A 21,677-nucleotide genomic window follows, 5' to 3' on the forward strand; every position below is an offset into this window, starting at 1 on the left:
TACAACAGTATATACATGCAGACATCTGCACTGCTGTCAAACTAATTCGCTCACTTGACATAGGTATTGAAACTGTGACATCCCTGGCTTGAGCATATTAATTCATGGGCAAAGTCCATGCAGCCACAGCTTCAATACTGTAGTTGTCCCAGGCTAGCTACATTAAAGCTTCAGTATGCAGCTCACAGTACAGGTACAACACACAGCAAATGAGGTAATAGGACTAACATACAATACTAACTTGTAACAAAACTTGTGTTTATTCTCTCTGGAAAACATGAATAAAAATATTATTTTGTCCTCTTAAATAAAAAAGTTAAACAACTAGCCTTCAGGCTGTTGATACCAGGATTTTCTAACTGTCCTTTAAACATGAGTCGTTAAATCTTTTCCTCTCCTGCATGATATTAATTTCTTCCTGAAAATCCTACTAAAGCTCACAAATTACACTCATCAGTTTCCAGGAAGTCAGTCTACTATTGGTAGTCAGCATGCAAATCAAAAGGATGAGTTAAATGCATCAAATATTTACTGTGAATAAGAGCATAAAAAAAACACAAAAACCCCAAAACCAAAACTAAAGAAACACCCCACAAAACACCGAATACCTAACCCCCCCAACCATGCAAGAGGATCATGCAATTTTTATTCCACATGAAACAAATTACAGACTTGACTTTTTTTTTAATATATTCAGCACTCAGAAAGAGAACATTTTAGTACGTTTAATCCAAAGACAAGGGGTTTTTTTCCCGCTGGCATCACCATAAAATGGTTTTACACTTCTGCAGAAACAAGGTAGGTTGCAAAAGCATAAGCTTCCCAAAAGGGAGGAATATAAAGCTGCGAGCTTTTTTTTCTGTGCTATTATTTTGGAAACAGCCCTCTTATTTGTTTATTGTTGTCTTCTGGAAAGACAAAATGAAGAATAATTCTATGGGTAAACAATACTGATACAGTATTTTGACGGCAGAAATCTCATTCAATTATGAAAATAATTAAGACAGATATTTACAGAGAAAAATCTACAGTTTCTCCCACAATTCTGTTTGTGCCCTTTTTATTCAATTCCTCAGTTTCTTGGTATTAAATACAAAAACAAAATTAACAAGAATGCAAGTTCTGGAAACGCTTACACAAAATAGTACAATGACAACTTTAACAAACAAATATATATGAGGGAGTTGACTCACCATGGCTTGCAGATCTACTTGAGGGTTCCAATCCGAATCATAGAGAATAACCACATCAGCAGTTGCCAAATTAATTCCAAGACCTCCAGCTCTGGTACTCAGCATGAAAATGAATTTACTGCTGTTGGGAGCATTAAATGTGTCTATTGCTTCCTGAAAGAAAAAAGTGTCATTAGAGTTTTCAAGCAAGCTTCCAGTACGTTGGTGGCTTTTCAGTGAAATTTCTTTGAAATTTACAGAATTTTCATACCAAAACCAATCTTTTACAGAAGTAAGAAAACTGTAGGTTTGCATAGGTGGAAAAATCCATTCTGAGTCCACAAAATATTACATTCTTAATTTAGTTGAGGAACAAATGAAACCGCCTTTACTGTGGACTTTGGTTAGGAAAAACATATACCCTTAGCAGCCTTTTTAAACTGTAGCATTTTTGCTTTGCTTTAAACAGCAATGTAGCTACATATGTGTTTGTGTACATATATATGTAAATAATAACTTCTTAATTATCTAATATGTAAACCAAAGAAATATCTTATTATATACAACTTTCTAACCTCTCTTTCTTCATGCGGTGTCTGTCCATCAAGTCGGCAGTACTCATATCCACGCCACATGCAATAGTCTTCCAAAATATCCAGTAAGCGAGTCATCTGACTAAAAAGTAGAACTCTGGAACCTGACAGAGCAACACAGAAGGTTTTGTCATTGGTTTTATGTTTTCACATTGATCTTATCACAGAGCCTACTACCCAGAGTGAGTAAGAATTCATGTGAAATAATTCTGTACTATGCCTAACCTCCTCAAATCAGTCTTTCTATGATGTTACTTTTCTGGTATTGATTTACCTTCTCCTCAGACAGGTTATTTGATAATTTATACAGAAGAAATGCACAGCTGAAGAAACTGAACACTTAAAACCACGTTAAGATAAGGAGTTGATGACTGATGTGCACAGACAAACTAATCCTCTCATCAGAAATTTGCTTAAAGACAGCAGAAGGGAGGCTCTGCTCTTCCTTTCCTTCTGCTTCTCCATATTACTAGCCTTCATCATTCCTGTAAGACTTCCTTCCCTCCGTGTGTTAAGATATACAGAGAAATATTTTCAACAAAAACCTCGCTGAAAGTGCATTCACCGGAGGAAAAACAAGAACGTATCTATGCAATTTTTGAAAGATCGTTTTACTTACAACGAGCATTCAGATCACTGTTCATAAACGGTGCTCACCTTGCTCTCTGAGTTTTGCTAGCAGTTTATCCAAAACTAACATTTTACCACTGTTAGTGATGAGATGCGTGTCAGTGGTATAAGGAGGACCCGGCTCAGCACCATCAAACAGGTAAGGATGGTTACAGCATTTCCGCAGCTGCATCAGAATATTCAGTAGACGCATCTTATCCATTTTCCCAGCTGAATTCAGGATATCAATATCTTTCATCAGGATCCTTGTATACCTGAAGTTTTACAGGCAATTGTGAACAACTCTCAGTATTTATTTGATATTTAAAATGTGAATGAAACCCTGCAATATCCTTATTACTTATTTCTGGATGTGGAAGTTTGTTTATATAAGGAGATATATTATTATGAAACTTGGCAAGAATATCTGACTGACATGATAATAAGGATTTATAAATCCATATCTAAACATGAAAGGCAAATTGTCTGTGACAACGATCTCTGTTTACTGGGTTACCTTACACTTCCATTTTAGGACTACGAATTGGACTGAAGATATCATTTACTTGACTGAAGCTGCTACACTGACCTGGCTCCTTTTCTCACATCTCTTCTGGGTATGTGGCTCCTCAAGGTTTTATTTTAATTTCAGCTCACACTTTTACTGGTGCATACATACTTGCATCAAAGGAGGAAGCTTAGAAGGCATAAGTTCTTGCAAATAAAATTAAAGGAAGGAAAAGAAGTTTCTGCTTTCTTCCTCCCAATCGTTTCATTACCCTTCCTGAGCTCTTTGTTACTTGTGCATCTTTAAAAAAAGCCCCAAAGACAACTATAAATAAGCTGCTCCATCTGACTGTCTTAACATGCATCTACAAGAGACAAAAACAAAAATCAGTGTGAAGAACAGTAGTGTTCTTTATCAGAAAAGAATCTTACTTTGATGTAAATAACTCACCATTCCCTCTGCATTTTGCTGAGCCCAAGATAAATTTTTACTTCCTTCTTTGGAGGCAAACTCTTTTCTACTTCCGCTTTTATGCGACGTAATAAAAATGGCTTCAAAACCTACAAAAATGAAGAGGTTTTCCACAAATAAATTTTTAAAATTGATTGCCTCAAATACAAAATTAACAGAATCAATTATCTAATATTTATTCAGAACTAATCAATATCTATTGCTGTCATGGTGTCGCCTTCAGAAAAATTCTGCTGAAGTCTGCAAAATGAGGTTTTCCATTAATAGGCTACGTTCAAACATAAATATGTAACACTATATAAAGACCGGCATATTCATCCCAGTTGTTATCCTAAGCACGGGCCAAACCCATAAACTTATAAAATCTATTTATTACCTTTTAACATAACCTGTTTCATGTCCACTAGCAGCATATACAAAATACACCAACATTTCAAAGATAAGCAATGTATGTTTTACTTCCTTCTGATTTGCTTTGTTATTGTATGATGAACAATGTCTTTTATCTCATGCACAGTAAAACAAAGGTAAAGCATGCCTTTATTCAGACTAGCATCACATGTGTATCAGTATACTATTCACGATAATAAATGGTTTCAAAAAGATCTCCAAATTCTTCATTTTCACATTTTATGTAGAGATTTTGTCTGCTTCAAACAGAAATATTACAAAAGCAATGTCTATAATAGTAAGTTCCAATATTTATTTAATGAAAATTTTCCTGGGCATTTCTGTAACTCAATACCTTCATGTACATCTTCTCAACTTTGAGGTGAAGGGGGAAATAATCTGTTTTCCTTTTTTACACTGTGTATGCTAACGATGAGACATGATTACAGCTTTAATTACTTACAGCATGAAGTCTTTCTACAAGTTTCTGATCACCAAGACAATTTTTAGTGTCAAACCATGAGTCAAAATCCTGTGGTGAGAAACAGCACAATTGGTATGAACAGTTTATCATCTGTAGTTTCAACAGACACATGTTGACTCCCTTTCACTCCAGCTGAGAGTGGTGTAAGTCTTAAGACAAATTATTTCTATGAGTGAAAGAAAAATCGGTCTGCAGCTCTGTGCCAGCTCCCCAGCACGTTGTAACATTCAAGTCAACTAAGTAACACCACAGACAAAATACTAATACTCTGCTTGATTTACAATGGTTTTCCACACTCATCACTGCAGTGTCCAAGTTCTTTCCCTTACTGCTTGTGTAATGATGGGGCAAGAACGTAATAAAAGAAAAAGAAAGCAGAATCCTTAAGTAAATAAGATGGACAAGAGAGCAAGGACAATGGAAGCAAGTCATACAAGTGCAAGGAAACATTAACAGTAAAAGAGAAGAAAGATAACTCAAATCCTAAATGAAAAAAGGGCTTACGTCTGTTTTGATGCTTCACATTCTTCATTCTGCATTGCCTTCCCAAATTCTTTTCCATTTTGCATAATTATTGAACTATTTAAAGTATTAAATTCGCTGTTACTGGCCTGAGGCCTTTTCTGCACTACGAGAATGCACTGGTTTAACTAGGTAGAGCAAAAAAAAGCAACCTACAGTTAGGTAAGCCACAGAGCTTCTACCGAATCCAGGTCTTTCACATCATGTGTCTCTTACCAGGCTTGTCATTCTTTTCTCCTGCAGAAAGCAGCCTGGGAATCTAAACAACAAGAGTAAGACTGTACTTCCAAATCTCAAATACTTACATCTGCAGAATTGAAGACATCAGGTAAAAGAAAATTGAGTAATGCCCACAGCTCATGGAGGTTATTCTGTAAAGGAGTTCCTGTAAGCAGCAATCGATTTGTTGTCTTGAACTCACGTACAATCTCTGACAGCTAGAAATAAAATTAAAAGTTATCATCATCATGTACATCTAAGCATAATAAATTTTCATCAGTTTCTGAAACCTGGAACAACGTCAACTAAATTTAAGTGAGCTACCTATGAAATTCGCATTTACCGCCCGACAGCTTACAGCTTATATTTTAAAAAAACACCACACCTAACACTTAAAATCTGCTAAAATCAGATGGAATCTTTTCTGTCAAATTATCTTCAAAGTATGAAATAATTCTGAATTTACCTTAGACTTCTCATTCTTTATTCTGTGGGCTTCATCAATTACCAGGTACCTCCAGTTAAATTTTTTGAAGACTGATTTCTCTTTAATTACCATTTCATATGATGTAACACAAACATCCCATTCACCTGGCATCATAACATCACGGATAAAAGCAGCCTAAAGCAGAACAATTAAATTAATAAGCATTTATAAATATGAACAATTTATATGGAATTCAGTGAAACCTATCTCCGCCAACATTACTGATGTGCTAAGCTAGCACACAAAAGACGACTCTGAAACACCTTTTCAGTAACTGAAAGTTACTGTGCAAAAGCCTTCAATCCTTTGTACTTTAGGCACAGACAGATCGTCAGCTGGGGTTACACAAAACACAAATTTTCTCCTATTCAAAAGTAAATATTTACTCTTCAGCATAATTTTTCCACAATTTAGATCCAGTACATACTAGCAATATGGAAAAAATCCTCTGAACTAACTAGTCCAAAGACAAAATCCACAATAAAGTGTTTCAAAACAGCTCACAGAGCCCATTACCATCTGCTCTCTTTCCTGAAGAACTCCCTGCTCCGCCCCATCTCTATTTTGTAAGGGATACATATCTAGGCATACAAATCCTTTCATATGAATTAATATCACCCTATGGAAAAGCAACACATGCAGGTCTCCAAGAACTAACTTAGTAGGGTACACTGATCACCCCAGCTACTAGGACTGACAGAACTGTTCAAAGACCATAGCCTTGAAGAGCTACCTAATAAAGGAGTGTTCTGTACGATACTATGCACTGACTTACAAATGCAAATGTAAGCTCAGAAGTGCTTTAGCCACCACAGAACAGAGAGATTAATTAGAAAATGAGGAAATGAGAAGTTATGACAATACAAACATAAGACTCTGAAAGCAAAGAAAGTATGAAGTGAAGGTGCATGCTTCCACCTTCAATACAATCTTAATTTCATCCCCTGGAATTAGTAATAAACGCACTGTGCTACAAACATTATCAGGCTTCAAATTAAAATAAGTCTGCAAAGAGCAGTACAGTCAAATCCAAGGCTACTGCACTGGAAGGATCTTTCCAAATCACTGGCAGAACCAGCAGTTCCTCTCACAGAATCATAGAACCATTTAGGTTGGAAAGACCTTTGAGACCATCAAGTCCAACCGTAAACCTAACACTGTCAAGTCCACCACTAAACCATGTCCCTAAGCATCACATCTACGTGTCTTTTTAATACCTCCAGGGACAGTGACTCAACCACTTCCCTGGGCAGCCTGTTCCAACACTTGACAACACTTTTCATTAAGACATTTTTGCTAATACCCAATCTAAACCTCACCTGGTGCAACCTGAGGTCATTTCCTCTTGTCCTATCTCTTGTTACTTGTGAACACAACCCCAGCTCCCTCAGCTGCTCCTCATAAGTCTTGTTCTCAGACCTTTCCCCAGCTCCGCTGCCCTTCTCTGGACACGCTCCAGCACCTCAAGGTCCTCCTTGTGGTGAGGGGCGCAAAACTGACCCCAGCATTCGAGATGGGGCCTCACCAGTGCCAAGCACAGGGACACGATCCCTGCCTGGCTCCTGCTGGCCACACCAGTGCTGACACAAGCCCGGGGGCTGGTGGCCTCCTTGGCCACCTGGGCACTGCTGGCTCATGCCCAGCCGGCTGTCAGCCAGCACCCCCAGGGCCTTCTCCGCCGGGCACTTTCCAGCCCCTCTGCCCCAGGCCTGGAGCGTTGCCTGGGGTTGGTGCGACCCAAGGGCAGGACCTGGCACTTGGCCTTGTTGAACCTCATAGAGCTGGTCTCAGCCCATCGATCCACCCAGTCCAGATCCCGCTGTACAGCCTTTCTACCCTCAAGCAGTAACAGGCAGCCATGCAATCCATATGAGGAGCCACAGAATTCACAGGAACATCCGGCTCACTGAACACCTTCAAGTTAGAAAACCATCCTATATCTGTTTTAAGACCTTCACTAAGAAAGATGAAAAACTCTACAACAGAATCCTAGTTACAAGGCAATACATGGACACAAGACACAAGTAAAGAGTGGAAGAAGTCACATAAAAAAGGTGAACAAAGAGGTAACAAGTGAGAGCAATAAAGGAAAATGAATAAACACTGTGATAATGCAAGCACAGAAGAGCGGAAACAAAAAAGGTGCAAAAATCAAAGAGGAAGACAACAAAGAAAGAAGCAAGTCAGACAACGGTACTTTGACCCAGTCTATTATTTCACCTATTCATTTGCATTTTTTCCTCTTAGCTACGAGCATAACATTTTGCATTTTCAACGCTCATACAGTTAAAGATTACTAAAAACTACTGTAATTAACGAAGTAGCTTAGGGAGAATGCCACATACCCAAATGCTAGTTTTTGACTAATAATACATACATCCTTGAAATCTAGAGCACTTACTCTGGCGTCTTTATCTCCAATAAGGCAAACAGCACGTAATGATGGAACCCAGCGTTTGAATTCATTCATCCAATTGTGCAAAGTCGATTTCGGAACCAGGACCATGTGTGGCCCAGGAATGTTTCGGTAATGCTTCAGATAGCCTAATAATGCTATGGTTTGCAGAGTCTTACCAAGACCCTGCATTGACAAAGAGAGGGAGGGAAAGAAACCCTCTGAAATGAAATACCATACAGAAAGAGTTTCAAACAATTTTCCTACTACATAATTCTTCCACTTAAGTTGTTTAAAGCAAACTACACAGCTAATGTTCGCAATACAATTTCTTTCATTGCGTTACAATTCCAGTTGTGAAAAAATCTAACTGTTGTACAATGATGCATACTACTGCATATACATTAAATACTATAGGCACTTTATTGTTGGATTTTGTTCAATAATTACCACAAAAATTCCAAAAGATTACTGCTTACCATTTCATCTGCCAGAATGCCATTAACACCATTTTCATACAATGAGATCATCCAGTTCAAACCTCTAACCTGATAATCTCTTAGTGTTCCTCCTTTCACATCTGTAAATGTAAGATTCCTCTAAGTAGAAAAATACTAATTCTAAGTAGAAAATTTTAATTGCGATCTGCTCAGATTTTAATTACATCAAAGCAATCAGGAAACTGTCAATACAATACTTACATGAAGGAGACTCTTCAAATCGAATACACACATTAGACGTTTTTCGACTCTCTGACAACAGCTCTTCATCTTCTTCTTGTTCTGTGCGCCTGTGACGATAACTAAAGAAAGAATCCAAGATTCACATTTATATTAAATAATTTCAAAACACTGACTATAAAACCAAAAGAGACAAATTATAACGGAAACAATAATTGATCTACAATGTGTGTGTTCAAGTGCCCTGACCAAAAGCATATCCTGTTAACAAGTTATTCCTTATCGTCCACTCCAGCTTTAATTAGAAAGGCTGATATGAAGCCCTCTCCTCCAGAGCCATAGTTATACTCTGACAACAAGTATCATGAGTTCTCTAAGGTACTTTTTAATGACCAACACAGAAATGCAAGACACAACATCAGTGGTGGCCTTAGAATCAATTACTTGATAACTACCATTCAGAAGAATCACACATTCAATTAAAAAAAAAAATAATTAAAATTTATAAAATAGAAAACGTCAGTTTGTAAACATTCCAAGAACTAGTTGCTTGCTGTTACAAGACCCCTCAGAAACACTACATGCAGGCTACACCTGCATTACCAACTAGTATAGCCAGACTAGTGGAACAAGACAACTGGCGCTGAGGATCCAACATCCACACTACAGGCACGTTATCTTGTTTTAACTTGGTCTAGCTCCACTCTGGTCCCGCTGACGGGTCCACTAGCAGGTGGAGCGCATCAGGCCCATTTCTGGAGTGCATCTTTAGTTCAGCATTATGCAAAAGAAATTCAATTCACATGCTCCAAAATCACTCCACAACATGGACCAAAGCATGGTAAGTGGCAAGAATCAGGGAGTTTGCTTTAAAAATGCACTCCTGATCCAAGGTCATACTAACCCTGATGGATCAGCACACATACACCAACCAGCTTTTAAAGAAATGATGATACACCATCACCAGGAAAAGTTCTGGATTTAGTTAAAGCACAAGCTCTATAGAGATAACTAAATAGATATGTCAAAATGCATCATTTTTTTTAAAGTGTAAGAGGTTGGAAATAAAAATAAAACATACTCCCCAGCTGAAATCAAACTCTGTTTTTCATCTTTCTTCATCCGTGGCCGTCCCAACTTGACTTTCAATGGAGATGTTGGTGATTTTTGTGCTGCAGGCTGAATAAAATGTGCAAAAAGTTCTGTCTGCTTCAGGAGGAATTCAAACCTTTTTGCTCGATCTGCTTTCTAGTTTCCAAAGAGGGAAGAGAATTAAAAAAAGAAAAATCAATAACTTTTTCTTCATAAAAAATGTATTTTTATTAAGAAACAGAATTCAGACGCTCATGAGAACAGCTTATGTGAGGAAGGACTGACAGGACCATCTGCCTACTGTTAGCCAACTCAGAGGGCTACAAGCATCATGAAATAGTTCTTGAGCTGCTTCAGCTTACAGCTAAGCATGAGTTACTTTAAAGCAGCCAATTGTAACACGTGGTAGTTCAAATGATCCTTCAGGAATATCACAGCAATCTGGAACACATGGCAGGACTCAATAACCTCGTCCCAGCAACTCATCCCCATCAAAACTCAAAGATTAGTAAAACAACCCAAAAACAGGTTACTTGTACAGATTGCTTAAGTCTGCATGGCACACCAGCAACTGCAAAGGGATGCTTTAAAGGACTGTCTATAAAAGAAAGAAAAAACTAACGTTCTGACTTCTTATAAGGGATAAAATCCTAACCCTCCTCAAGTCAATGGCAAAACTTCCATCAGCTTCTAGGCTATCAGGATTTGATCCAAGACAACAATGGGGTAGGTCTGCTTTTACAAGTATGACTAAAGTAATGGATGCACTGGCTCAGAACTGCTTTCACTGAAGTTGTGCATTCTGCTGTCAGATTTCAAATTTCTATCATTTCAGTTTTGCAATATCAATAAGGCATATGCACTTCAGTATATAAACACAGCAAGACATATGTCCTTCTCTATATTTAAAAGACAACATGTTACATAATTTTTAAGAAAAATATGATAAAATGCAAATACTCTCTGACAGAATGCCATTGCTAGGCACTGTGTAACGCTATACCGCTTAAAGCAATTTTCATGTGATCTCATTTATATATCTTGATATAAACGGCAAAAGTGAAACTGTACTTCTGTACCATAACCCTTCTAAGAAATATACGAACAACAGAAAGCTTTTCTGCAGGTAACTTATATGCAAGTAAAAATGCTCTAATAGCAATAACACAAACCAAAGAAATGAAACCTGACGTGCAATGCATGATCTTGCCACACGATGGCAACGCATTTCTTTTAATAGCGCACCACTTACCTGCAAATAAACATCTTTACAAGGGAACTCCTGGAAACAAATTACTGTTATTTTACCCTTGCATTCATTATTGGACCATTTGCATAAATAACTTGAAGACTGAATAAATTGCAAACATCAAGTAAAACTTTCAGGGAAAAGAAACCTAAAAGGCAGAGTAAAGACACGGATGTTTGTGCTCATACAGGATAAGAACAAATCCATTCAGAGGATTTATATTAAACTAATAATACATGATGGTTTTGGCAAGCTAACCATAACTGGTAAGGTTCTATACTGAATGCCACAATATACTTTTTTGCCTGCAAAATTATTGGCTGGGTATAAGAAGCGTGCCTTGATAAATAGTAAAGCTCTGGCTCACAACTGCACAATTGATGAAAGGTAGATTTTTTGAGATCTATTCCCTTTGCCTCCCAGAACAACTGAACTAAGATTCTAATTTAGGAAAGATGTAAATTCACCATGTATTACTGTGAAACCAAATTCAGTTATTTACTCAACTCATTCTCAACAGATTTACTTGTGTCTTCTCTTTGGCTAAAAGTTAAGTATTCATATAAGTAGATATCAGTTTTTCTATGTCTAACAGTGATACTCTTCCCTGGCTTCTGTGGGATCCAATCATTTCAGACTCTACTGTAATTATTATGCATCCATTTAACATTAAAGCTTTTAAGAAAAATGCATTAAGATACAGATACCAGCTTCAAACAAGAACTTACTACATGTATCATTCAAGAATAAGTCTTGCCTCGTCCTGGTTTCTGCCTCTCTGTAATACAGAAGTCACCCTGTTACCTCTCCTCTCCAGCATGACAAGCTCACTTCATTTGTGTCACGGACAGATCCTCCTTTGCATTGTTAAGGCACATATATTATGGGGCATATCAACATTAAAAACCTTTATGGTTTTATATGATGAGAAAGTGGCAGCTTCAGTCTTCCTCTCACTTAAGAAGCAGCTTCAGGATGCCTCTGACATGACTCAAGGGATCATCAAATAAAGCTAGCAGAGACAAATTCAAAACCAAAAGGGGAGAGTTTTAAAAACAAAACGCAACCGAACAGAAACTCCTTACCACAGGAGGTGTGGGTAACTAAACCTACATGAGGGGAAAAGAAGCAAGCAGACAAATGCGGGGGAGGGAGGGAACAGAAATCCACTGACAACTACCGAGTATAAAAACTACAGCCTCCAACTCCAGAAACTACACAGACAAAAATACTTGGAAGAGTGAGCCAGTATTTAGCGGAAGTATCGCTATCTGCTTCCTCTGTTCTCATATTCTTCACGAAAAACCTACTGTTAGTCACTGTGAGATACACCACACTGGACTAGACATTTAACTGGATCTTGATTTATTTTTCTTTTCTGACACATCCAGTCTGCAATAACTCCTTGTAACTGTGTTGATCTAGTTCAAGCAAACAAACATCAAAAAGCTGCAGTATGTTTTATCGTGAAAACACTTACCATCTTCTCTTCATATTCTGGATCAACTTCTTTTTCAGGTCTAGCTGCCTTCGGAGGAAGTTTGAGTTGAAACGGGGGATCATTTTTCTGGAATACAAATTTTAAACACTTTAAGTATCCTCTTCTTTATTTACTAAAGCAAAAAGAAATCAAACTGAACAAACCTACACACTACAAGATAAGCACACTACTTTTTAAAAATAATTATTTCAAAATGAAGCGACTCTATTAATCACCTTATTTCACCCAAAGCAGAACCTGATCTCCATGACAAAACTAAGGAGGAGATCCGACCAGATAAAATATAACTTGAAGATCTGTCTCATCGTCATATTTATCTCTACAGGTGGGATCCAAGTTGAAAGCACTGAAAGAATGCACTGAAGGGGATGAAGCTGAATCTTTCACAGAGATCTTGCTCTAAATGCTTAATTAAATATGAAGATGGAGACTCCCTTTTTACAAGGAGTCACATGGAGAGGACAAGGGGGAATGGACACAAATTGCTCTTGGGGAGATTCCGATTGGACAAGAGAGGGAAATTTTTCACAGTGAGAACAGTCAATCTCCCCAGGGAAGTGGCTGACTCGGCCATGTTGGACACCTTCAACAGTCGGCTGGACAGGGTGCTGGGCCATCTTGTCTAGACTGTGCTCTTAGCAGAAAGGTTGGACTAGATGATCCCTGAGGTCCCATCCAACCTGTGATTCTGTGAAATATCTTGAAAAGATATTTTGAAAAATTAAATGTGATTTCTAAATGTAAAATTCCTAACTGTAAATTTCTGGCACTTGCATCTTGGTTGGGTTTTCTTTGTTTTCACTTCTAGATCAAGAGTCACAGTTCATTTGGAAATACAGGTTTAACTACTCTTAGCTACACACCTAGGAAGAGACACAAATTAAACAACAAGATCAATCCATGCAGCAACGACTGCATGATATGCTCTTAGACAGTTAACAAAGAGCTACCTTATTTACTATAAATGAAAGAAATTTACAAAACTAACAAAAATAGTTGACTTTTGTAGTTTATGACATTCATTTCTGTCTTCAATTGGGAAGCTCAAAGCAGGTTTCCACAACTTCAACTGCTACACTGCTATAGTGAAAAGAAAAAAACAACAACAAAAAAAAGGAAAGAAAAAACAAAACCAACAACCAAGGCTGGCAAAAACCATGATATTGCCAACATATCTTTTTAAAAAAGAGAATAGTAAGAGAAATATTTGGCTGATTTTTTTTCCCTAATTCAGTCTTTGACATATGGCTTGTTACATACCTCCTGCAAATTAAAAAAAAGGGTTTTTTGAGATGTATTAGATTATAAAAATGTCTTTGAAAACACTGAATAATCTGAAAAGAACTGCCAAAGTGCATGTCTGTATAAAATGTAAAAAAGCAGAGTCTTAATCTGACAAGTGCTTTAAGTTTCAGCCTACTATAAATACACTAAAATGAAATAATAATTAGTTTTTTCAGGGCCAAGTAGCAAAACCAGACCAAATGGGACTACATTTGTAAAAGTCCATCAAGCAACATTACACACTTAAATTTCAGAACTGTTACTCATAAATATATATGCCAATAAGCACAATCATGCAAATGGGAGGAATATTTTCTGAAGTCAGAGATCACATTTTCAAGTTTTGACCCAAAGGCATAATTCTCTGCAAAGGTGAAGAATACTAAGTGTATAATGAAGCTGTTTGACAATTTAACGATTTTACAAATGCATGAGTTCAGCTTTGCAAGGTCAAATAATTATGTTGCAAATAGGGAGCATTAGAAAAGTTCTATTCACTTACAGCTTCTCCAATTGTATCATCTCAGAAAGCCGTGTTAGGAGAGGACAGTTACACCAACATGCTAAAGAGCACATCATATATACATGTATATTCATACCTCCATTATATTACTATGTAACAGTCACTCCAGTAAGAGAGACTGCCAGTGCTAACATCAGGCCCAATCCTTGTTATTAAAGTGACAAAAACACTCCTCCTTGGAGGAAAACAAAATTAACAGTAGGCCATTTCAGATGTCTCCTTCACTTTCCCTAGAAATAAATTACATAGATATGTGCTACTGCAAACAAGTTGTCTCTCTACCTCAGGTAAGTATGAAGCTTCTCCTGCAGAAAGCAGAACAACTCAGTATTATGATAATCCCTTCTAACTGCAAGTTTTCCAAGTAAAACATAATGCAATATTATCTTTCCAAACCCCAAGAGGGATAGTGCTAATGCCAGTTCTGTTGTTACTCAGATCTCCCCAGAAGAAGAAAACTGATGGTGGCATACAAATAAAATTTATTCAGAAGTATTTGTATATAACACACTGAGTTAAAGAAGTAAGTGAACTGACATTTAAAGTTACTACGGCCACAGCACTCTCAAATCACATCCTACACCTTACCTTTCAAGGCAAAACAGTTTCCCTGCCCCCCGACTCCTCACTGCAGTGTTTCTGTTGAACACTGATGGCCCCAAAATATTAGAAATAACAAACGGGAGACCGTCAAAAGTGGTGAAAAAGATAACTTCAGACACATGCATCCCAATACCCTTTCTCTTCCTCGCCGCTTACAAGGGAAAAGAATATGCTGTAGTTTCACTAAAATCCTATTCTGTGCTGGTGGAGCAGGATGGGTAGTATGGATAAGCGTCATATCCAAACTTGCTTCTGCATTATGTTTTGAGCTATATCAAAATTTAGTAATTGACAAGGTCTAGATTTTTATGAGTAAGGACACTTCTCTCTCACTACCAACTGGATCATGTACCTAATACGACACAGAAACCACAAAATATTTCATCAAGTCTCTGAGTTTTACCCTACAAACTTTACACAAAGCATCTGCATCACACATCAATTAACAGGAAACAGGATCAGCAGAAGCCTCAGTGCGAACAACTGATTAACCAGCAGGAAAAGTACTTTCATTTTTAACTCTAAAGTTAAAAGCTTTAAGCTAGCTGGTAACAATCTGCCTCTACCCTAGAAAAGTTTTCCAATAAAGATTAAACCCTGCTTAAGAGAGTAGCCTGAAAACCAGTGTCATTTAAGCGCCTTATGTGACCAGGCAGCAGTTTCAAAAATAACAGACCCTGAGTATTCAAAGGATCCAAAATACTTGCCCTTGAAATCTCTACTAACTAGCCTAAGTGGAGCTACTAAGTTCAGGCTGAGAGAGAGATTTCTTTCTAGTAAGTGCAATAGTTAGTCCTAAATTGCTTAGGTCACATGAATACCTAAAAATTACTGGAAATAAGAACTGCTGCTGCGTTAGTGGACTTTATTCTTGTCACCTGTGCTTTGGAGAACGTGAAACAGATGCATTAAGAATAATTAGAAGGACCCCTTCTGTGTTTAACTCACATATACAAAGTGGAAACACATTCCATATAGCCACTAAGTTAAGACACTGTTTTGGTACTACTACAACACTATTTATAGTGAAGTAGTGAGAGGGGAACAGAGCACAACAGGTTGTATTACAGGCCATTATTCTGCAGATCACATAACTAACTGTATGGCCACGTAACAGACCCGCGGCCCAACATGAAGTGAAATTCCACAGCCCAAATAAAAACCTCAAACAGCAAAATCTTCTTTTTTCCCCATTAAGAAACATATTAATCCGTATAGGACAGCAGCACAATGTTGACATTATTTGAAATCATTCACTGCCTTCAAATTATTTCTCCAGGCAGGCATTCTCTAAACATTTAGTACCAACATTTTATCACTTGACATGCATAAAAGTTTGCAGAATAAATTGTATCCAATACAGAAACTTTTTCCCCTGAAAGATCAGGTAATGTTCAGAATTACACTGTACTATATCTCATAGCTGTTTTTGTAAGGAAGGAAGGAAATAAAGAATCAAGTGTTCTTTTTAAGCAAAAATGGACTTTCATCAACTGGAATTAAAGTTCTGATTGCACTGGTATCAATATTTCTGCAACTTTCTCCAATATCATAAAAATACGACATGTGAGCATCATTACTAAGTTTATATAAGATTCGTTCTTCAGGTTAAATCATGTTCCATTTCCAAGGAAACCCAAATATGTCACTTTTCACACTCCTTGGGCTTAAACCTGTACTCTTCTTTCAAAAAACTGAAGGGAGGAGGCTGGCAGACATCCATGCTCTTCGAAGGGGTTTATTCTACATCATGGTTGTATTTTAGCCGGGCAGACAGAAGGCTGGAGCCCCGAGGGCTGGGACAGACCGGTTCAGCCAACAACTCTCAGTGCAAGAAGGACCCTGAGGTGCTGGAGCGTGTCCAGAGAAGGGCAGCGGGGCTGGGGCAGGGTCTGGAGCACAAGTGTGCTGGGGGGCGGCTGGGGGAGCTGGGGGGGTTTAGCCTGGAGAAGAGGAGCCTGAGGGGAGCCCTTCTCGCTCTCTGCAGCTGCCTGAGAGGGGCTGGAGTGAGGGGGGGGCTGGTCTCTGCTCCCAAGTAACAAGCGATAGGATGAGAGGAAATGGCTTAAAGCTGCGTCAGGGGAGGTTTAGGTTGGATATTAGGAAAAAGACCTTTACTGCAAGAGCGGTCAGGCATTGGCACAGGCTGCCCAGAGAGGTGGGGGCGTCACCATCCCTGGGGGGGTTCAAAAAATGTGTAGACGTAGCACTTGGGGACATGGTTTAGGCGGCCTGGGGGTGTTGGGTTGATGGTTGGACTTGATGATCCCAGAGGTCTTTTCCAACCTTAATGATTCTATGATTCTCCGAGCAGCCGCCACCGTGACACCCCAACCTAGGGCCCTGCCCGTGGGGGTCACCCCGGCCCCCAGTCCGCTCCTGGACAGCTTTACCTGGGGACAGGGGAAAGGAAACAGCCGGGCGGGGGGCACTAGAGTAGGGGCCCTGCGGTGCCCGGGCTGCGGGGGCCGATACGGCTGCAAGGCGCGGGAGCACGGGTTAAACGCGCAGCACCGGCGCGCCCGGGGCTGCAGGGCCGGCAAGGGGACACGCCAGGGCCCCCCGCAGCGTTACGGACGGCGGCGACGCTGAGGGCCAGGCCCGGGGGCCGGTCGGCACGGCGGGGCCGGGGGTGTGTCCGGGCAGGGGCCGGCCTGCAGGGCCGCCGCGCAGCCCGGGCCCTCATGGGCTGCGGCAGAGAGGTCCCCGCGCTGCCGGCGGCCTCAGGGTCGGGACGGGCCGGCGCGGCCCGAGAGGCGGCTGTAGGAGGAGGCGGGCGGGGCCAGGCGCGCTCGTCCCCGGAGGCTCCGCCGCCCGCCGGGATCCCTCTCCCCGCCCCGGAGCGGTACCTCCTCGGCGCCGGGCTCCTGCGCAGAGGCCGCCGCAGCGGAGGTGGAGGGCACCTCGCCGTCCGGACGGGCGGCGGTGCCGGTGTCGGTGTCCATTTTGTGCGCGGCTGATGCCTTAGCCGCCGGGGCGGGGGGTTCGGGGTCTGAGGGGCGGCCCCACCGCCCCAAACACCGCGCTGTGCCGCCCCGCCCCTCCCGCCGGCCCGCCCCGCACCGATCTCGCGATACTTCCGCGACAGGGGGGTCGTTTCCCGCCTGCATGAGGCGGCCCCGGGGTTAGGCGGGGACTAACGGCGGGGCCGCAGGGAGGGCGTGGGGGTGCGGAGGTAGCGGGACCTCTGGGGAGGCTCCCGGGAGCAACTCCCGGCCGTTCCCCGCTGGGTGCTGCCGAGGGGCCGCCCACAGAGCGCTGCTGCCGCCCGTCCTGTCAAGTGACCCCACAGCTCACGGAGGAGAAAGCGGGCAGGGCGGCTATGCACAGCGATAACTCTGGGCATGCCCAAGGGTGGTGTTACCACGTAATGCATCCTCTCAGGGCCTCCCAGGCATAGAATCAGAATCATGAAGGCTGGAAGACCTCTAAGATCATCAAGTCCAACCATCAACCCAACACCCCCAGGCCGCCTAAACCATGGCCCCAAGTGCTACGTCTACACATTTTTTGAACCCCCCCAGGGATGGTGACGCCCCCACCTCTCTGGGCAGCCTGTGCCAATGCCTGACCACTCTTGCAGTGAAGACATTTTCCCAGTATCCAACCTAAACCTCCCCTGACACAGCTTGGGGCCGTTCCCTCTCGTCCTGTCACTGGTGACTTGGGAGCAGAGACCAGCCCCCCCCTCACTCCAGCCCCTCTCAGGCAGCTGCAGAGAGTGATAAGGTCTCCCCTCAGCCTCCCCTTCTCCAGGCTAAACCCCCCCAGCCCCCTCAGCCGCCCCTCAGCACACTTGTGCTCCAGACCCTGCCCCAGCTCCGCTGCCCTTCTCTGGACACGCTCCAGCACCTCCATGTCCTTCTTGTCCCAAGGGGCCCAAAACTGAACACAGTACTCGAGGTGGGGCCTCCCCAGGGCCGAGCACAGGGGCGCCATCCCTGCCCGGCTCCTGCTGGCCACACCAGTGCTGACACAAGCCCGGATGCTGTTGGATCCATTGGATATATAAATGCTGTCACTTCCACTGTGTTTCAGAGATGTCACTGGCTTTGAGGGGCCTGAACTGGTGCTGTCATTGCTGAGTTCCTTTCCATGTCCCACCTGCCACCTTGTTGTAATCTCCAGAGAGCAGTCAGCCTCTGCCTCGCCTGCAAGGGGCAGGATGCCGTCTCCTTCCCATGTCTTCCCAGACAGGAGTCCCTGTGGCCCTCACACAGGCATGTAGAGCATTTGGACTCTAGACCTGTTGTAGAAGAAGGAAGCATGGCTGCTGACAGAGAGCTGACAAAAGGATAAGGTGCTGCAGGAGCCAGACAGTAAAACAGAATGGTATGGGGCAGAAAGCATTCTACTTGCAGTTTCTTTTCCTTGGTTCTGAATCCTGTTTCAAGTAGCAAGTGTGTTTTCCTAAATGCCCGAGGCTGTACTTCAGAGAGAAAATCATCACTTAACATCTGCAGGGCTAAGAGGTACCAGTGGGGCTCCCAAAGCAAGAATAGCTTGTGGGAAAAGCTTATTTTTTTCTTAAGCTGTTTCAAATTTAGCAGTGTTTGTGTATTTCATATTGAAAATTGCATTAATGAAGCCATTCAATTTAGTTACTGGAAGTGCACACATTTTTGGCTGTCCATGCAAGGCGTTCAGATTCTCAGCTGCTGAGCTGTAGCTTTGCTCACACTGCTAAAAGATTCCAAATCAGTCCTTGAGATTGCAGAAGTAAAAATCTGAGAGCTCCAAATCAGTCATTTTACCTGGTGATTACTTACAAAGGCAATATTGTGAGCGTTTTGTCCAGAGAAATAGAGGAAACCCTAGCCTTGTAGGCAGAATGAGCAGTAAAAGCTTTTTGATTCCAGTAAAAAGCTCAGTAGCTGTTATCAAGATCTTTTTGCATAACTCAACAACTAAGCTGAGCAAATGGGTTCTTGCAGCTCACGTATGGTGCATTTAGAAAGACCTCTTGAGACCTCTTTTCCATCCGTACATTGACTCCAGTAAGGTGCCATTTTGTGAAGAGTAACTATATGTCTGAACTGTTTCCGTGACGGCCTGATTACCCTGAAATTCAGTATCTAAATTATGGTCTAACATAGAAGATTTAAGTTCTAAACTCCCTTTTTCTGTGTTGTGAAGCAGCTGCAAAACAATAACAGTGATGTTCCAAATTATTTAGCACCCTATTGCCTTTCTGCATCTGTTGCATAGTTTGCAACGAAGTGAGGCCCACAGCTTCTGCAGTAGCCATTCCACGTGATTTATTTTTAAAAGCTTTGGGAAGTACATTCTTCATAGCACAATTGAGAAGAATGACATGACTGGTTTTGAAAGAGTACTTGAAATAGCTTTTCCAAGCAGGGCTATCTAGAAAATTAAGTTTACCGTTAGCTATGTAAAAAGTCTCTAAGGTAGGAAAATTCCAGTCTATGACATGTTTGTTCTTAGCCTTTACGGAAAATAGCTCACTAACCATTTCTAATATTTGACTTTCCTACTACAGTTTCAAAGGGTTGTAGCTTCTGTTTATGCAAAACACTCTCAAGTGTTTGCCACAGCTTGCTTTTTACTTGAAATTCACAGGAACATTACATGCTGTACAAAACAATCAAGCTGCTGCTTTCATGAAAGATCCCTTTGGATATTTTTTGCTTGTGTGCTTAACATTTGCATTTGGCACTTTGCATAGGTGTTCTTAGTTGCTTCTTATAAAATATGTCGTGTACTCTTGTGGATCCACAAGGCCATTGGCTGAAAAAAATCAGTTAGCTATATGACAGATTTATCATATGATAATCTAATTTATTTTAAAAAAAAGTAAAGTGCTTTTTTGTACTTTGTATACTATTTTTTTTTTACTCATATATTTTCTAATATGTTTGCAAAATTCCAGAGAATTTCTCCAACTGTTTTTTTTTTCCCTGTGGATGGCAGGCAGGGGCCTAGTTGCCATGTTAAAATTGTAGATTTAGGTATTAGCTCTTTGTCTTCCCAGTTTTATTGCTCCATATCTTACAGTCTGGCAGACAGAATCACCAGGGCTGAATGTGTAGTCCCCTACACACTAAGGTGTCACAAAAATTAAGGCCTCCTCTGTTGAACTCAGATAGATGGTGCTTTACATACTGTATGATAAAAATTATGTTTTCTTGTCAGACACAAAAAGAGAAATTGCATATACTTAGGCTCACTGTTACCCACTTTTATGTTTCAGACACAGCTGAAATATGTAAAGTGTTGATGAGGGATGGATCCAGGGGCATTTTCAGGTAATATCCAGGTAAGACCATAAGATTTTTGACATTTTGTACTGAAGCTACTCAACCTTTCCCAAACAGGAGACTAATTGTAGTGGTCTTAATTTCTCTAGCACAGATGTATTGAGTTTGGGTAGCTTTTTAAAATGAATCTTACTATTGTGTGGAAATACTTTCTAGGCCAAGTTGTTACAAAAGCCTCTTCTGTGTGAGTTTGTGTGGATGAGTTGTATAGGTACTGACCTACGGGTATGGGTGGAGAAATGTTACCAAAAAGCAGGCTAAAGAAAGATATAGAACCTGCTGAGAGATAGCATGTGAAACTCCCCAAGGAACTAATAAGCTTTAGAGACCAGTAGAACTGTTGAATTCACAAGAACGGATAAACTCAGTACACCAAGAGTCTGCCAAATCCGTACCATCAGCACGCACAAGCATCAACCAGTGGTGTAACTTGGACCACAACCAAAAAGCAGTGGCTCTGGCTGCTAAATACAAATGAAGCTGACAGGGCTATGTATACACCCGCTGGAAAAAAGAGGATCCCTTCAAAGACTTTCTGAGCACCTTAGTAAGCAGCTGGGGTTGGCCTCCCAGGTATTGCACAAACCAAGTGACTTAGTGTGTGTGCGTATAATCGA

General features: G+C 40.9%; 1 protein-coding gene across 2 annotated transcripts in view; it reads right to left on the reverse strand.

The window, feature by feature from the left end:
* The window catches only part of SMARCA1 (SWI/SNF related, matrix associated, actin dependent regulator of chromatin, subfamily a, member 1), a 37,687-nt gene extending 19,854 nt beyond the window's left edge, over positions 1 to 17,833 (reverse strand). Inside the window, exons 1-13 of one of the 2 annotated variants that reach the window (XM_064463314.1) lie at positions 17,632 to 17,833; positions 12,352 to 12,438; positions 9,612 to 9,778; positions 8,552 to 8,652; positions 8,330 to 8,430; positions 7,857 to 8,036; positions 5,435 to 5,590; positions 5,055 to 5,186; positions 4,207 to 4,275; positions 3,333 to 3,442; positions 2,423 to 2,649; positions 1,748 to 1,869; positions 1,194 to 1,346 (exon numbers count right to left, since the gene is read on the reverse strand). In XM_064463314.1, coding sequence (XP_064319384.1) covers positions 1,194 to 1,346; positions 1,748 to 1,869; positions 2,423 to 2,649; positions 3,333 to 3,442; positions 4,207 to 4,275; positions 5,055 to 5,186; positions 5,435 to 5,590; positions 7,857 to 8,036; positions 8,330 to 8,430; positions 8,552 to 8,652; positions 9,612 to 9,778; positions 12,352 to 12,438; positions 17,632 to 17,727 — 1,701 coding nt within the window. In that variant the 5' untranslated portion in view covers positions 17,728 to 17,833. Of the gene's footprint in view, positions 1 to 1,193; positions 1,347 to 1,747; positions 1,870 to 2,422; positions 2,650 to 3,332; positions 3,443 to 4,206; positions 4,276 to 5,054; positions 5,187 to 5,434; positions 5,591 to 7,856; positions 8,037 to 8,329; positions 8,431 to 8,551; positions 8,653 to 9,611; positions 9,779 to 12,351; positions 12,439 to 17,631 lie in introns of those variants that run through there. The other variant, XM_064463315.1, reaches the window with a different exon arrangement.
* Between the last annotated feature and the right edge of the window lie 3,844 nt (positions 17,834 to 21,677).

This window comes from Phalacrocorax carbo, chromosome 11 (assembly GCF_963921805.1).
Source record: "Phalacrocorax carbo chromosome 11, bPhaCar2.1, whole genome shotgun sequence".
Taxonomy (NCBI): domain Eukaryota; kingdom Metazoa; phylum Chordata; class Aves; order Suliformes; family Phalacrocoracidae; genus Phalacrocorax; species Phalacrocorax carbo.